The sequence below is a fragment of the Leopardus geoffroyi genome, chromosome B4, assembly GCF_018350155.1.
Source record: "Leopardus geoffroyi isolate Oge1 chromosome B4, O.geoffroyi_Oge1_pat1.0, whole genome shotgun sequence".
Taxonomy (NCBI): Eukaryota; Metazoa; Chordata; class Mammalia; order Carnivora; family Felidae; genus Leopardus; species Leopardus geoffroyi.
This window is the reverse complement of record NC_059341.1, coordinates 46,333,948-46,350,173: the sequence shown is the minus strand read 5'-3', so window position 1 is coordinate 46,350,173 and position 16,226 is coordinate 46,333,948. Positions and strand designations below refer to the sequence as shown.

The 16,226-nt window shown below is 41.1% G+C and overlaps 1 protein-coding gene across 7 annotated transcripts in view; it reads left to right on the top strand.

Annotated features, from left to right (window-relative positions):
• DUSP16 (dual specificity phosphatase 16) overlaps positions 1–16,226 on the top strand; it is an 88,824-nt gene that overhangs the window by 45,741 nt on the left and 26,857 nt on the right. For all 7 annotated transcript variants that reach the window (XM_045465715.1, XM_045465710.1, XM_045465708.1 and 4 more), the window contains one exon: positions 57–195. In XM_045465715.1, coding sequence (XP_045321671.1) covers positions 57–195 — 139 coding nt within the window. The remainder of the gene's footprint in view (positions 1–56; positions 196–16,226) is intronic.

Below are 16,226 nucleotides of genomic sequence, written 5' to 3'. Positions count from 1 at the left end.
CAGCACCAGAGGATTGTGGGAGCTGCCTTCCTAACAGCCTCACGTTTGCATTGCAGGTTGATATTGATTGCAGTCAGAAGGTTGTGGTTTATGATCAAAGCTCCCAAGATGTTGCCTCTCTGTCTTCAGACTGTTTTCTCACTGTACTTCTGGGTAAACTGGAGAAGAGCTTCAGCTCCGTTCACCTGCTCGCAGGTAAGGTTTGTGGCAGAAGTGAAAGGACTTCACATCTCACCGAACCCTACCAGTGAGCAGTACTTGGCAGTGAGCTCAGCGTAAGATAGGTCATCACAACTGGGAATGTATTGGGTAAACTGATTTATTTATAGCTTCCGGTTGACATAACTATTCTGTTTAACTTGAATATTGTCATTCTTCCACGTTAGTGGCATACACATCAGTGTATTTTTTTACTTCGCTCAAATGCCTCTTCATTTGGTATTTATAAGCTAGAAATGTCACATAGACAGGTGTGCTGCTTTTAGCTGGGGGATTTTTCCATTCACCTGGGATCTAAAAACACGAAATGCTGTACCTCTCAGCTCCTCTTTTTAGTTCCCGCCCCCTGTGGCAAGAAGCAGAGGAGTTTCACAGGGTTGAACTCTTATTAAACGTTTACAGTTAAAGTGGACTCCAGCAATAAGCTCACCATTATTGGGCATTATGAACAATGAAGGGAGAATGTAGACTATTTATTCTAATAATTAGGGGGACAATTTAAAAACTCATTTACTTTCATATTTTTGTTTCATTTTTACAACTGGAAAAGGTCTCAGTTTGCAAATACTAAGCTTATGGTTTTATGAAATACATGAGAAGAACTAAGTATTTTATGTCTGTCTTGAAGGGGGGGCGGTGTGAGAGTTCCATCTCACTGATTCTACAGCAGAGTGCTCATACCAAAGCCCTGTCACTCACACTGGCTCAGAGCAGGGGATACAGTTTGACCGTGCACAGTGACCTTGAACACACAGCTGCTGTGGCCCGCAGATTGTGCCACAGTGAAAGGCAAGATTGCTTTTAAAAACGTGACCTAAGAAAATAAAATATGGTAGATATTATCATTTTCACATCTTGAGTCTTTTGTTGCAAGGAGGATACCGTGAACTTGTTGGCAGTTGATTGTTGGAAGTGTAAACATTTCAGTTTTCAGAGAAAAGGATGAATCCTTTGTCAGTGTGTTAACACTTAAACTCTGTGAAGCTTTAGATGAGATTTCCATATCTCCAGTTCTCTCTCCTCAGCTCTTGCTTCAGGTCTCAAAAAGCAGGCATGGATTATCCGTTGTCATACCCTTCGCTTATGCTGTGATTCTGCCTGATCTTTCCGTTGGTTTCCTTACGTGAAGTCAGTGTGTCTTAGAATACAGTTTTCAGAATTCCGTGGCTGAGAATTATGTTAGGTTCTATCTCTTGTTGCTGGGTGCATTCTTTTACTGGGATATAACTGTGGTAAATATGACAGCTGTTATTGGAGTTCCATTAAACTCATCTGGTGAGTTTAGGAACTCCTTTCATGCTTCTTGTAGGCACTCTGAGGACTTCACCTTGGAATCCTACTAATGGGATCAGGGTTATTCTTTAAAGAGGGTACACCAACTATGTGCTTCCCGGGAAAGACACTCTGTGCCTCACTCTTGTTTGAGACGCTTTCCCTATGGAGGGACTCTGACTTGACAGCGTGGCCAGATGGACACTCCTGTGGAGGAGTGAGCTCATACTGAGTTTCTAGCACAGGTGTTTCAGTTCCTTAAATACCCTTTCTCCCCTTTACCAAAGAACACTCCTTAGTTACCTGGGAAGGTTCTTATCAGTTGTGTGTTGGTGTGGGAGGAGCACTCCTTGGGCAAGGGAGAAAAAGGACTCAGTGCAATCGGCTAGATCAGCCCTACGGACATGTGGAATGACACATTGGATCAGAACACCTTGACATCCCCATATCATACATGAAATGCTGCCTGGGTCTCAATGAGAGTCCATCCAGGCAGCACCAAGAACCACACTGAATGTATTGCTGACACCATATCCCCATCCACACCCCAGAATCCTGTGTATCTTTTAGTTCAGGAGGTGGCTTCAGGGACTGAATTGCCTTGTTTGGGAGTGAGCAGCCAGATCTCTTATGAAACCTAAGAGAAGGTTCTCAATGGTTGAAAGCCTCCAGCTGTCCAAAAGCCTCTGACCAATTGGAAATTCCCTTGGTTAGTGACAGGAGTGGACAGAAAAGTGGCAGAAGTGGAAGAAAATGCTTGGGAAGGTATGGCCATCAATTGTTGGCAGCCCGTTGTGTTGCCAACATCTAGCTGCTCATAGGATGTTCCAGGGATGTGGGTTGGAAGGACATAATGACAGATGTTTCTTAAATATCTTGCCTAACTGGAAAAGCACACAAGCTTCTCACAGGTGCTACAGAAAATGACACGGTAGGTGGAGACAGTTTTCACTACAAACTGCCCCTGTTGCTTCCAGCAGTTGGAGACAGTTTCAACCTCATGTGGATGTGGTAATAGAAAGATGCAGTGGTTTCTCCATCATTCTAGAGCTTTTAGCTACTCTGAGATATTCAGGAAGCAAGTATCAGATGTGAGATGCTTTAAAGAAATGTGGCCTGAATTCCATTCATATTCTCAGAGAGGGCTAGCTACCTTGCCTGGGAAAAAATTACTTTGGAGAAGAGGAACAAAAAGACATCCCCACAGAACTGATAGATGAAGCATTTTTATGTGCTCTCTCCCTCCAATAAGAGGAGACCCAAACTTACCAAGAGGACCTAGTTACATAGACACAAAGAAGTGCAGGATTACTGAAGGAAATGCGGATTGGGTTTGGGGAAGCCATACTGTCATGGGCTTAATTCCTTAATATGGAACAGGTCCTGTTTGGGGACGGGGCTAGACTATTAAACTTGTTTCTGCCAGGTGAAAGGGGTTCTTGGGCAGCTGATTATCAGGGAGACCATTTTGCCAACGCTTCTAGTTCTGAAACTTGGAACCTGGTTCTTCAGTGAACTCTACCTGTATTGGCCACATCTGCAGGCCTCCTCGGCCAGGGACCTTGACGAGCTTTCCCTTCTTCTGAGAAGCCCAGTCAGTACTGTCAACAAAATGATTCATTTGATAACCATATGCTATCCTGTCATAAATCTTCCATTATTATCTTAAAATCTTACTTAAACCTTATGTTATCCTTTATCTTTTTCATTTATTAGCTTAACTCCCCTGCTGAATTCTTTTTCAAGCTGAGGACTATGTCGTTTTCATCTTTGTGTTCTCCAGGAGGCCCAGCACTTCTTTTCAGTAAATATTTGTTATCTAAATTAGCTTACATGTAGGTTTGTATCATTTCTGTTTCATGTGATTCATTTTCTTAGTGTAGAATATCAGTGATTCTATTAAATAGTCGTGAGACAATATGAAGTGTAGTGAAAACTTGAGATTGTTTTGAAATAAATGATTTACAAAGTATATTTGTTCAGAGCAAACATACAGCTGTTACATAAAAGTAATATGAAAGTGTTTTCATCTATTTAAGTAGATTTAAATACGATTTTAAGAGTTAATAAAAATACTGAGATGAGCCAGTGCTAATTTTATGTCATCCTTAAATACTGAACTTTAATAAAAAGCTAATAGCTCTGGAGACCTAGCTCCACTCATAGGAAGATACAAGTCCTTGAGTCTGTATGAGCTGAGAATGGTTGTGATAATTTCTACCTATTCTTTTAAAAAAATTTTTTTTAATGTTTTTATTTATTTTTGAGACAGAGACAGAGCATGTGCAGGGGAGGGGCAGAGAGAGAGGGAGACACAGAATCTGAAGCAGGATCCAGGCTCCGAGCTGTCAGCACAGAGCCTGACGCAGGGCTCGAACTCACAGACTGTGAGATCATGACCTGAGCTGAGGTCGGACTCTTAACCGACTGAGCCACCCAGGCACCCCAATTTCTATATATTCTTAAAGGTAAATATAAACTGATCTCTTTAGCCATTGGGAAGTCTCCCAGTAACCAAGCCAAGCCAAACCATAGCACTGTTTTACCCTCAGAGGAGTAAAGAATTTGATTATCAGGAGCAGCCTCATCTTAGCAAGAAAGAGTGAATTTGGGTCCCTTTGGGAAGTTCTCTATCATCATTGGATAGATGGTGACAAAACCATCTTTTCCATTTTTTTTTTAAATTTTGAAGTCAGTTATTAAATAAGCACAGTTTAAAAATACATGTATCCTCCCACAACCATCTGTAAAAATAAGACTTAAGAATTTGAGTTAATAGGGTGACAGAATGGGTGACATAAACATTTGTTTCACAAAAATGACTATAACTGGGGATTCTCGTTGGGAGGATTTATATGGAATAACACGTATGAAATCTTCGATGTCAGTCTTTTTAAAAAACTGTTATCATTATGAGTTAGAAAACAAATAATCAAGTTTTTGGTCTTGGTAGGTAATGTTCAGAAAACTCGTTTTCTTTAAAAAATATTGGGGTTGCCTGCGTGGCTCAGTCTGTTAAGCGATGACTCTTGGTTTCGGCTCAGGTCATGGTCTCACGGTTCATGAGTTTGAGCCCCTTGTCGGGCTGACAGCACAGGGCCTGCTTGGGATTCTCTGTCTCTCTGTTTTTCTCTCTCTGCCCCTCCCCAGCTCGCGCTCTCTGTCTCTCACAAAATAAACTTAAAAAATAATCTTGTGTCTTGGCCTTTACTTATTCACTGTGTATCACTTTATTCTACATGCTTTTTGTCTATTATATTTCTGAGGGTGCCAGACTGAACATAAATACAGAAGGAAAAAAGGAAAAATACTGAATTTGGACTTTCATTTCTTGGTAACATAGAGAAAAGAGAATAAATGGGTCATTAGTACAAATAAAGATCAGCCTACAGATGAGAAATACGGTTCTGTTATTTCCTTCTCCTGTGTTGTAATTCTGAGTAAAAGCAAAAGGGGCCCATGACAGTTGATTAATTCTGCATCACTCCTTCCTGTCCTGTGATGAGGCACAGGATAACCAGCCCTACAGCAAAACACCATGAAGGAGTCATGGACTTCAGCCCTTTCATTTACAGATGAGGAAAGTAACAGAGCCTTGAGTGGGTCTCCCAAGCTCTCACTCTCACTATGTTCCCCAGGCCCATATCTGCAATAATTCCAGAGTCTTCTGGAATTTCATCAGGAGGCTGAACTGAATCATGAGTCAGGGGCTCCCATTTCAGATCAGCCTTATCTTGAAAGGCTCTTTTATTGGTAGCTCTTCCTCAGACTCTTTGTGGCTTTCAGAGTCCTATTCTTATTCACATTTTATGGAATGAAGCAATGTATAAAAATATACTCTATATAGAAATTTTTAAAGCATTACATTATTTTAGCAGGGGGATCATCAAAAGTGTAACTAGTCTGTTTTGTGCTGAAGTATATATAGCTTGAATAATGGTAGAAGATACCATTCATTAAGCATTTACTGTTAGGGACAATGTTAGTAAAGTGCTAAGGGCTTTTATAAACATTTTGTCTCTGAACACAGATTAATGTTGGCTTTGGTTAAAGGCCAAATACACATTTCTTTGTTTTGAGTTAGATTTGCTAGTCTAATTAGAACTAGGAGTAAGTAAAAACGTGTTGGGCGCTATGGTTTTTCAATTTAACAGAGATCTGGATTCAGTCAATAGATCTGTATAATAAACATATGGCTTTGGTTTCATGGAATCAATTACTGTCCTTCCTAATGGAGGTATAGTGGAAGCCTTATCTTGCTGGTTACGGATTTTGCTGTGCACAGTTCTGTTACCTAGTTTGGCATTTCTTCGGTCCTTTTGTCTAGAGAGGAGAATCTTTAGTCACTCCACTTCAAATCCTGCAGTTGTTGGTAAAAGACTGAAATGAATGGATCTCAGGAAAAGTACTATAGTTACTCAGGAACTGGCTGTTCTTGAGTTTAAAAAGCTGCAGTGACTGAGAGCCACTGAAAATAGACTAAGTATAGGTGCTATTTTGCCCACTGGTTGCTGAGCTTCTGAGCCTCCGTTTGCGTGAGGCGGTCCAAACTGGATTGCCTTTCTGCAGTTGCTGCCTGCCAGTGTGGTAAGCCAGTTTATGCCACTGCCCAGCTACCATGCCTAAGACATGATGCCTATGTCTGTGTCTTTTTAAAAAAAGATAGTTCCTTGGTTACTCATCCTGACAGTTTGCACAAGCCAAATGACAGCACCCTAGATGACATTGGTGGCCTCCATTTTCCCTGGCCCTGGTCATGTCACCTGTGGTTCTGGAGAAGCGCCAGATCCAGGACTTTTCATCCAATCTAACTTCTCAGTGTTTCACAGGTACTTTTGTGTTTGGGCCCAGGGCTGAGCTACCAGAAAAGCAAAAGACTCGGCCCTGCCCTTGAGAACCTAACGATTAATTTGGGGAAACATGCCTAGAGTAGGTGAAAGAGAGGAGCACATGATCATGCGCTGTACCGTGTGATATGGTGATCGGGGTGATGGAATGTCATCTGTGGAGGTTGGGGAAGATTTGATTATGGCAATGGGATTGTAGTTGAACCTGGGAAGAGGAGTAAGATTTGGTGGGGGTCAGACCCTGGCATTCTGATCGAAGGGGGAGAAACATGATTCAAAATGTCAGGACTGAACATCGACTTGAAGAGGGTAGTGGGGGGACTAGAGTGGATTTCTTTTGCAAAGGGGAGAAGTGAGAGTTGAGAAAAAATGAAATCAAATGACACAAGCCCTTTAAACCAGGAGGACAAATGTGTGAGCCTTCAGGGATTTGGCTGCAGCCTCTGCCACCTCTCACTCACCAGGTCCTCTGACCTCACGGAGCATCTGCTCTCCTCCTCTTCTGCCACCAGCTCTCAAGCCAAGACTTCCCTCTCCCCGAGGGCTCCAAGAGCCTCTTAACTAGTCTTCTCCTGTCCTCTGCTGTGCCCCCCAGAATCCCTCAGTCGCAGTGGAGCCAAAGTTGTACTTTTATATTTTAATGTAATCCAGATTTATATAACTCCCTGGTCTAATATGCATCATTGCTTTTCATATAAATTCCCAAATCCATAACTGACTCACAAGGCCCTGTAATGGCTGCTCCTGTCTGCCTCTCCAACTTCATCTCATGCCATGTAAGTCCTCATTCCATCTCACTTCTGTAGGCCTCCTCTCAGGTGCTGTAAACCTGTGGTGGCAGTCTCTCTGGGCCTTCGCAGACGCCCTCTCCTCCTGTCCTCCACTCCCTTCACATTTCCTGCTGGAGTCATTGTATTTGTCCAGCCTTCCCTAGCCACTAGGCAAAGTTGGTTTTCTCTGTGATACACATTCCTTTGGCCACCTGCCTATAATTAGTTAATTATTCATCTAATTATTTGGTTAGCATTTGTCCCACTAAACTCTCCATTCCAGAAAGGGCCTCTGTTTCACCTAGTGCCATGTCCTGTTCACAGTAGGTGCTCACTAAATCTCTTTAACTTAAGTGTGATTCCAGTAGCCTCTAGTGTTGTTTGATTGACTGAACAGATATCTCTTTCTTCCTGACCACTTTGTGAAGTCTCCAGGGAGGCTATGCAGTTGGCCAAGAAGACTGTTGATAGAGTGAAATACACAGAAGTAGTCCTTGGGAGAGCCTTCTACAGGGTAGCTCAGAAGGCTTGGAGCTTCACGTAGAATGGCATGAGAGATGAGTTATATGGTGATTCATAGACAGTTTATAAGTTAGTCAAATTTGATTTTTAAGAGTCATTCTCTTGAGACCAGACTCATACCCCTTTTTCCTCTTGACTCATAGAGTTATCTCCCAATTTATAATCTCACTTCACCCATTGCTTTGATGATCACTGTAAAACCTGCCCAGCAGCGACTTCATCCTTATCTAGGTCCTAATTGTAGTTGGTCTGATTAATTTCCTAAGGGACGTGCCCTGATACCCTGAGCCCGGGGGTATTATTGGACCTTCCAAGTCATTATTGGAATTCTGACCCCTGCAGGTATGATTGGGCTCTCTGGATCATATGGAGTTCTGAGCCACTTATGGACATCAGAAAAAATTTTTTCTCTCTACTTTTCATGTAGAGTCAGAAACACACTAAAGATTGGGTATGGAGGAAGCACAGTAAGGATTCAGTATTGCTTGTCAATGACCAGAGTAGCACTCATTGATTCTACATTTTTTTCTGTAGTAGCAGAAAAAAGTTTTTCTTGCCCTTTGCTGCCTCTGTCACCCTGAGAGTCTTCTAGGGCATTGTGGTCCAAGAATAGGAAGCAGATTCTGGGCCCCCGCCCATGCCAGCATAGCTTTAGGCTTTGAATGGAATCAGGAAATCCTTTTGAGCACCAAAAATATACAAGACTTGTGTCCATCAACAGCTATTCATTGTAACAAGGAAGGATTCAGTAAACATTTATTGAATTTCAGTTATGTGCCAAGCACTGTGCTAAATGCTGAGGGGATTACAAAGGAGTGTGAGACATAATTCTTATCCACAAGTAGTTCACAGTGTAGTAAAGCTGGAGAAATAGAGGTCACCACACACACACAAAGATAATTCACACTTACCAAGTCAGTGGCAAATACTTACTGCCAGATGGTTGCCATAAATTTTATGAAATTTCTAAGTTGGCAGGACCATATATATACTGGTCAGGAAAGTTTTTTGTTTGTTTTTTTTTTAAGCAACAGAAGAGTATTGAAACTGTTGGAGAGCAACTCAGTAAGGAAAGATAGCATCCTGAAATTTGTTTCTGGGACCTGGCCCCCCAGCATCGACCTAAGACCCCTGGCCAGCTCTCCAGAGCTCTGTCAGAGCTGTCTGTCTGTGTCTGTCTGGCTGCCACTGGTGTCAACTGTGTGTTCAGAAGGTTTTGATGTGAAATGTATTTTATTAGTTATGGTAAAAAAAAAAAAAAAAAAAAAATCCTTGGTAGACTTCTGTAGAAGAGGTATGACCTGGGCTAGCCTATGGTTTGGAAGGAAATACAAAATGGATTGGGGAGACTGGATTGCCAAAGGCTCAAGATTGGAAAACAAAGGTGTGTTAGGAAAAGAGAAGACTGATTTTTCCTTTTACATGTAGGGTGGTGGCATGGAAAATCAGATTGGACAGTAGATTGGGATTAGATTAGGAAGGGTCTTGAATGTCTGCTCACAATCGTAGATTTTATCCTGTGGATATTTGGGAGCAGAGATTACATCAAAACTTTATTTTAAGATGCTTCATCTGGCAGCAGATTGGACATGAGTTGGGAACAGAACAAGTGGATCAGAGAGAGAGCTGTTATTGAATTTATCTGAGTGAGGTATGAAGGTCCTGGACCAGGGGGCGGCAGGAGAATGGAAAGGCAGGACAGTAAGAGAGACTGAAAGGAAAGTCAGTGTGTTGGCATAGCAACTGGATGTTGCTGAGCTGACCAGGAGGCTGGGGCTACCATGGATGGGGATGCGGAAGGAAAGCAAGGGAGGCGTTGGCTTTGACTTTATTTTAAAGGTGTTAGTAAGTCTTTCAAGTAAACGTGACCAAAGGGAGTTGAAAGTGTTAGATTGGATTTGGGGACATCAAACAGTACAAACTTGGAGATCTTTATTTTCAGGTGAAACGAGCAAATACGGTTTCTTAAATAACCTTCCTATCCATGCTGACGAGGCATCCTAAATTCTTACTTCTCGGGAAGTCCCCGGACACTGCTTGCTTGCTGTTGTCTTCATCCCTTAACATTACTGCAGGATCAGTCAGGGCTGCCTCTGTGAATCTGGCTTCCCTCTTACAGAACTTGTTGATTTTACTCAGTGAGTGGTGGATTCTGGCCATATTCCTTTTGTTTGGTTATTCTGGTTGCACTCTTTAGAAAAATCTTTGTTTGAGGGCATTTATTAGGAGTCCTCGCTGTGTGTCATGGGTGTTTTAAGAGGAGTTTCTGGGTGCGGCTCTCTATTGCCAATTTGAAAGATCAGTAAAATAGGTATCACTCTACATCTGAGAATTCTTTACTAAACAATACTTCTGAATTTTGCTAATTGATCTAGATCTAGATCTTGGGGAATAATGAGATCTAGACATTCTGAATCAAAAGAATTGCATTATTATAGTATTTAGGGTTTTTTTTTTTCCTGCTAGTACTTTGAAACTTTAAAATTCTTTTTTTGTCTAGGTGATAAGTGTATTAATCCCCAAATTAGATTAGATAGAATCTTTCATTCCCTTATTGGGCGAGGTGATAGAGTGATGCAGAGTAAGCTTTTTTGGAGGTGTCATTTATGGGCAAGTTTTGTGAGACGTAGGCTACTTCTTGGGCTTCCTGGATGGTCTCCACAGCAGTGCGTACCTGTCCGCTTTCCTCTTGGTCTGTGCTCTGGTGGACACAGTGAATGGGATAAGAGCTTAAAGTTAATGCCTTATATTATTTAGGGATTTTTCTCGTCAGTGCTGCTCCATGGAGGATTGGCTAAATAAGACAAAGAAGGAATGCTGCTAAGGTTGTTCAGAAAAATATGCCATGGTCTCGACCCTCTCAGAAATGATTTATCAATCATGTGTGGCTTGGCTTACTCAGACGGACCTATATACATTGGAATAGTACAGCTACTTATTTTTGTTTGCTTTCTTTAGGGGTGTGAAATTATGGTGCCTTCATTTTCTTGTTCATTTTATTTAACTAGCTTCAACTCTCCGTGTGTATAGTCTGCTGACCCTGGAAGAATTGAGTCTTTTTGTGAGTGGCGAGAGAATAAAGTTTGCCTGAATCAGTCACTTCACTGTGAAGTGAAATGTATATTTATTATCAAAATAACATTTCAACAATTGAAACATACATTTCAGCAATTTAATTTTTTTTATAATTTTTTTTAGTGTTTATTTTTGAGAGAGAGAGACAGAGACAGAGTGAGTGGGGGAGGGGCGGAGAGAGAGGGAGACAGAATCCAAAGCAGGCTCCAGGCTCTGAGCTGTCAGCACAGAGCCTGATGCGGGGCTTGAACTCACGAGCCTGGAGATCATGATCTGAGCTGAAGTTGGATGTTTAACCAACTGAGCCACCCAGGAGCCCCAGCAATTTAGTTTTTAATATTAGGGTTGCCTACTTTGTGCAATAGCAAAGTAGCAGATTTTATTTTCAGTACGGAGAGAAATGTGCTCTACAGGTGCAGGTATACTTCACTTAAATCCTTCATATGCATTCTGGAATAAGGAAGTGAATGGGTTGTATTATGTCACAAAAATGGAGTCTTTGTTTTACAAAGGTTGAACTACATGAAGACTATATTTAAAAACCGAAGCTATATAAACTCTGAAAATTTAATATAAAAATTAATTTGCATTGACTTTTTAGAAAAGTCTGTCTTGAAGTAGAGCTTTGTATAAGCACTGTTTCTATGTAGAGCTGTGGAATCCATTCAGAATATGAGAGGGAGCTGCCTGTAACTCTTCGCACCCTGGGCAGCTCTGCTGATAGTGCTCTAATGAGGGGCCGGAAGTGAAGAAGTCCTGCCTTTCTCCCTGCAGGGAACGCTCTTGACAGTAATGGAATTGACGTTCATTTCTAGTTAGAAAGACTAGGGAATCCATTTTTAGAATTTGAGGCTTAAACATTTATGTAACATCACTAAGCTGTAGTAAAGTGCTACTTTTGTTTTATTACAAATATTCCTTGGTAAGAAAAAAACTGTGATTTATAACTGGTGGCAAGGGTCAGAGGGAAGAGAAAAGAGTGACTAATTGGAATTGTTTAGTAGAGTTGTTATATGTATTTTATTTTACTTGGAAGATTTTTTTCTTCTCTGAAAATTAAATGATGGTTCACATTGACTTTTTACATGGTATTTGTGACTAGAATTATGGAGGTAGGTCACTTAAGGAAGTTTTTTTGGCTGAATTAGAATAAGGTGGTACATAATTCTGAATGCCTTTAAGCTACACCAGATGTTTTCTGTGTCCAAAGTAACGTGTTCATTTTTATGTATAAACCTGCATTCTACTGGCTGGACTTGTGGAAGACTAACAAATTGTAGTTTGACTGCCTGTCCATCTAGATCTGTAGAGGCCAAATCTGCATGTCTACCCTCTGGTCTCCTTGTCTGCGTTTCTCTGCAGGCCAGGTGCGTCTGCATGAATGTCTTCCTTCCTCTTTTTTTTTTTTTTTTTTTTTTTTTTAAGTTTATTTATTTTTGACAGAGACAGAGTGCAAGCATAAGCTTGGGCGGGGCGGGGGGGGGGGGGGTGGCAGAGAGAGAGGGAGACACAGAATCCAAAGCAGGCTCCAGGCTCCAAGCTGTCAGCACAGAGCCCGATGTGGGGCCTGAACTCACAAACCGTGAGATCATGACCTGAGCCGAATTCGGACACTCAACCGACCAAGCCACCCAGGCGCCCCTTATGTCTTCCTTCCTCTTAAAAACAAGTGTTTCAGCATACAGGGAAGAGTGGAAGCCACCATTCAGACTCAGGTCTGTCTTAGGGAAGTTCATATGGATTATACGACTTTCCATTTTCTACATTCCCAGGTGATGATGTAAAATGTAGGGATAGAAATTTGGTGAGATTGGATGGTGAGTTAAATCCTTAACAACTTTAAAAGGCATTTTAAAACATTTTCAACAGAGGAGGATAATGTGCCGATGTTGCATCTTCTTGTAATGGAATCTAACATGGAGTCTGTGGGACCATGGAGGGTTGTGACAGGGCCAATAAGATGGGTTTTGTATCTGTCAGCCATTTGTAACGAAAAGTTTGTGTAGATGAATTGTATTTTTCTTCCTATTAGATCTGGTTTGTGAGAGGAAGAAGGACATTTTAGACATATTTCAAAACTGAGTTGCTGATGAGGCCACAGATAGTTTTTCAAGAGTTCGGGGAAATCAGGCAGTGTCTCATCTGTTGTTAATTAATGAAATGAAACTGAGGTCACTAGAGTACAACGATGAATGAAAGGTCATTGAATGGAAAAAACTGTCAATGAAGGAGGGTGTTAGCAGAGTGGAACATTGTCCTAGATAAAGATCAGGGAAAATGTACTCTTTGGCTCAGGTCGTGTTTTCTGGAAGCGACTATGGTTTGGGACATCTCAGTCAAGACTGAGCACTGTATGCTCTGATTTTAGTGAAATCTGTTCAGTATTTTAAGGCTATTCAGGTTTGTGCCAGAGATTCATTGAAAAGATAGGTAAAAAAGATTTCTTTTTGTTTTATAATGTGTTCTTACCGTGTGTTATTGCTGTTTTTGTTTGGCTTTTTTGTTTTGTTTTGAGGTTAAAAACTGGTTTCCTGCTCTTATTTCTGTTCTCTTAGAATTTTCTAGAGCCACACTCACTTTTGAGATACTCAAAAGTTAAAAGTGATTTAGGATCATGGTAGTAATTAGTGATAAGGCCAGACCTCAAACAGCCAAGAGTGACTGACTCTGTGGTTTTTGCCAAATTTCATGCAAAGTGCATTTAGAGTTTCTTGTGTCTCTGGTTATGTCAGACCTCTTGCCCTTTTTTTTTCTCCCACATTGAAGCTTTTGAACCAGGTAGCTTTGGGGAAATGAGGCTCTGCCATCAGTTTGGGAGAGGCCATGGCCATTTTCAGCCTGGTATTGAGACCTGACTGGTCACGGCTAGTGAGGGCAGGACCCCATAGAAATCAGCAAGGCTGTCCCCGTATCCTAAGAGGGAGTTAATCTCATAGTATTTGGAGAAGTGATGATATAGCACAGCCATTGAGTGTATAGTCTCTAGGGCCAGACTGCTGGGGCTCATATCCTAATTCTGCCAGTTATTACCCTATGTTTTTCTGAACCTCTGTTTTCTTATTTGTAAAATGGGAATAATGATAGCACCTACCTCATAGTTACAAAGATTGAATAAATACTTTTAAAGTGCTTAGAGCAATGTTTGTCGCTTACCAAACATTAGTGTTTGCTAACGTTAACAATTATTGTTAAGTAATTCTTTGATTACTTATATTATTTGTTTATCTGATTACTTATAAATTTAAAATGGAATTCAACTGGAGTTTCCTTGGATTGTTTCTCTTTTCTCTGAGAATATTTACTGAAATATTGTTCTGTTAGATTTAAATGAGAGGCTATTACATGAACTGTATTAGAGCCACGATAGAAAAAAAATCTGAGAACAGCTCTGTGGAGAAATACCGGACCCAGAGAAGTTAACAGAAGCTTATTAATATTTAAACTCCTACAATTAAATTGTAATCAGAATAGTGCCTGTCAGTTATTATGTTGGTTAGGTGTAAGGCAGATAAAGAACGATGAGACCCTTTAACACTTACTGTTAGAAGAACTACTTTCGGGGGAAAAAAAAAAAAAAACACACCTCACCTTAAATAACTGTGTTATGCACTTAGACTGAAAAGGAACAGAACACTAATAGAAACAAAATTATAAATACTAATCAGTGACAATGTTATACATAGGCCAAGGTACGTTGACCGCTTTCTTGAGGTTCCCTGTGGGTTATGCTCTATGAGCATAGGTGTAGGAATTGTGACTGGCTCCGTTTCAGTACTTGCAATGGCCCTTGTGTAACATTTCCTCAAGTGTGAGTTGCCCTTACTATAAATAGATTTTAGGCAGTGGGGGGAATGGTTTGGGAAACTTATTTGAGTTACATTAAACTCATTTCCTTGGAGTCTTTAATATGCTAATATGTGCTGTGATTCTCCCAGGGAAATATGATACGCAGTATTTCTCTTACTCTTTGGACCAGTATCTTGTCTGTCAACTTCCTGTAGGACCCTAGTGCTTTGGAGCACACTTTGGGAAATGTAACCTTAGAGCATTGCTTTTTTCGCTTTGTGTCTCTGGCGAATCCTAACAAGATGTAGCTAAACAAATAGCTGCAGATCCAGGGTGGAGGAAGGCCTCCCAGGTGAGGCTGGGTCCTAAATGTATCTGAACTCAGCCTGTGCTCTTTCTCTGCCGTCAGTCTTGGGGCTTGTCTGCGTTTTGCTTGCTGCGTGTGCATGCACAGGGCATGGTAGTGGTGGTGATAATCCTGAATAAGAGAACAGCATCAGAGTGTGAAATGAAAGTGGGTTTTGTGTGGCTGGAGGCCGTGCTTGGAAATGGTAAGTAATGAAGCCGTGAAACTATACAGGAACACGTCCTGAGGGCCTCATCTATCACATGAAGGAGTATGGGATTTCTGTAATGGAACTGCCTACCTTTCCATCAGGTTACCTTAAGAACTGCTGATGAGTAAAAACTGCACAGACACTTAGGTGGAGGCTAGGAATGACACTTCAGCATTTTGCGGGTACCATAGCTGTCACAGGCCCCTTGCCATCCTAGCTTGCTGCATTGTGGAACCTGTACTGAGTACAGACAGTAGACACAGGAGTCCAGCAGATTCAACTTCAGTTGAACATACTACAGGGGATAATAAGGGATGACATACTCTCCCCTCCCAGCTCCCTGCATGTCTGCAGTTTTTGAGGGCATGTTTTAGTTGCTTCTGGAAGTGGACTAAAGACTAACAGAATGTAACTCAAAGAACTGGAGATAAATGTTCAGTGAGATTTTAAGATCTTGTTTAGGGCTTGATTAGAGAGGTAAAAGTGGGGCTGCCCTGTCCTAATAACATGTTAATTGTTTTTTAATTAAATAGTACTAAAAATATACAAGTATTTCCTGTGATCCAAATCTCTTTGCTTCCTGACTTTGAACTTGGTGAGTAATGAGGGTTTGGCTAGCAGAAGATTTCTCTGAAAATTTATCAGAATCTTTAGATTCTGGGTTTGGATTTGAATAGCAAGGAATATTTATATTGGAAAACCCAGGGAAGACCATATTCATTTTTTCTTTTTCAGAGGGGGTGAGGGTGCCTCCAATGGTTGGGTAGATGTCTTGTCATTAAGAAATGGCAAGATGGTGATTTAATGAAGGTCACAGAGCAGATCATAGTAAGGACTGGACTAGGAAAAACGGGGTTCTTCTGGGTGTAGGAATCTTGCCACAAGGCCTTCATGTACCCTAAGAAAGTGGTCTGTCACCACTTCTTCATAGTGCTCAGCAAAATGAACAGTGGATCCCAGGAGTCACTGGTAATTATAGGAACCTTGATTAACTGTCCAGGAATTTCAAGGACTTGATGTGGAGAATATTTGCAAGAGTAGGGGCGCATATGTCTGTGATCCCTTTGACATAAAAAACCTACATAGTAGGAAGATTGAAATTTAACTCTAGCATTTTTAACTTGATCAATTTTATTTTGAAGAAATAACATCTGGCCTCAGTTCATGGTTGTTTTTGT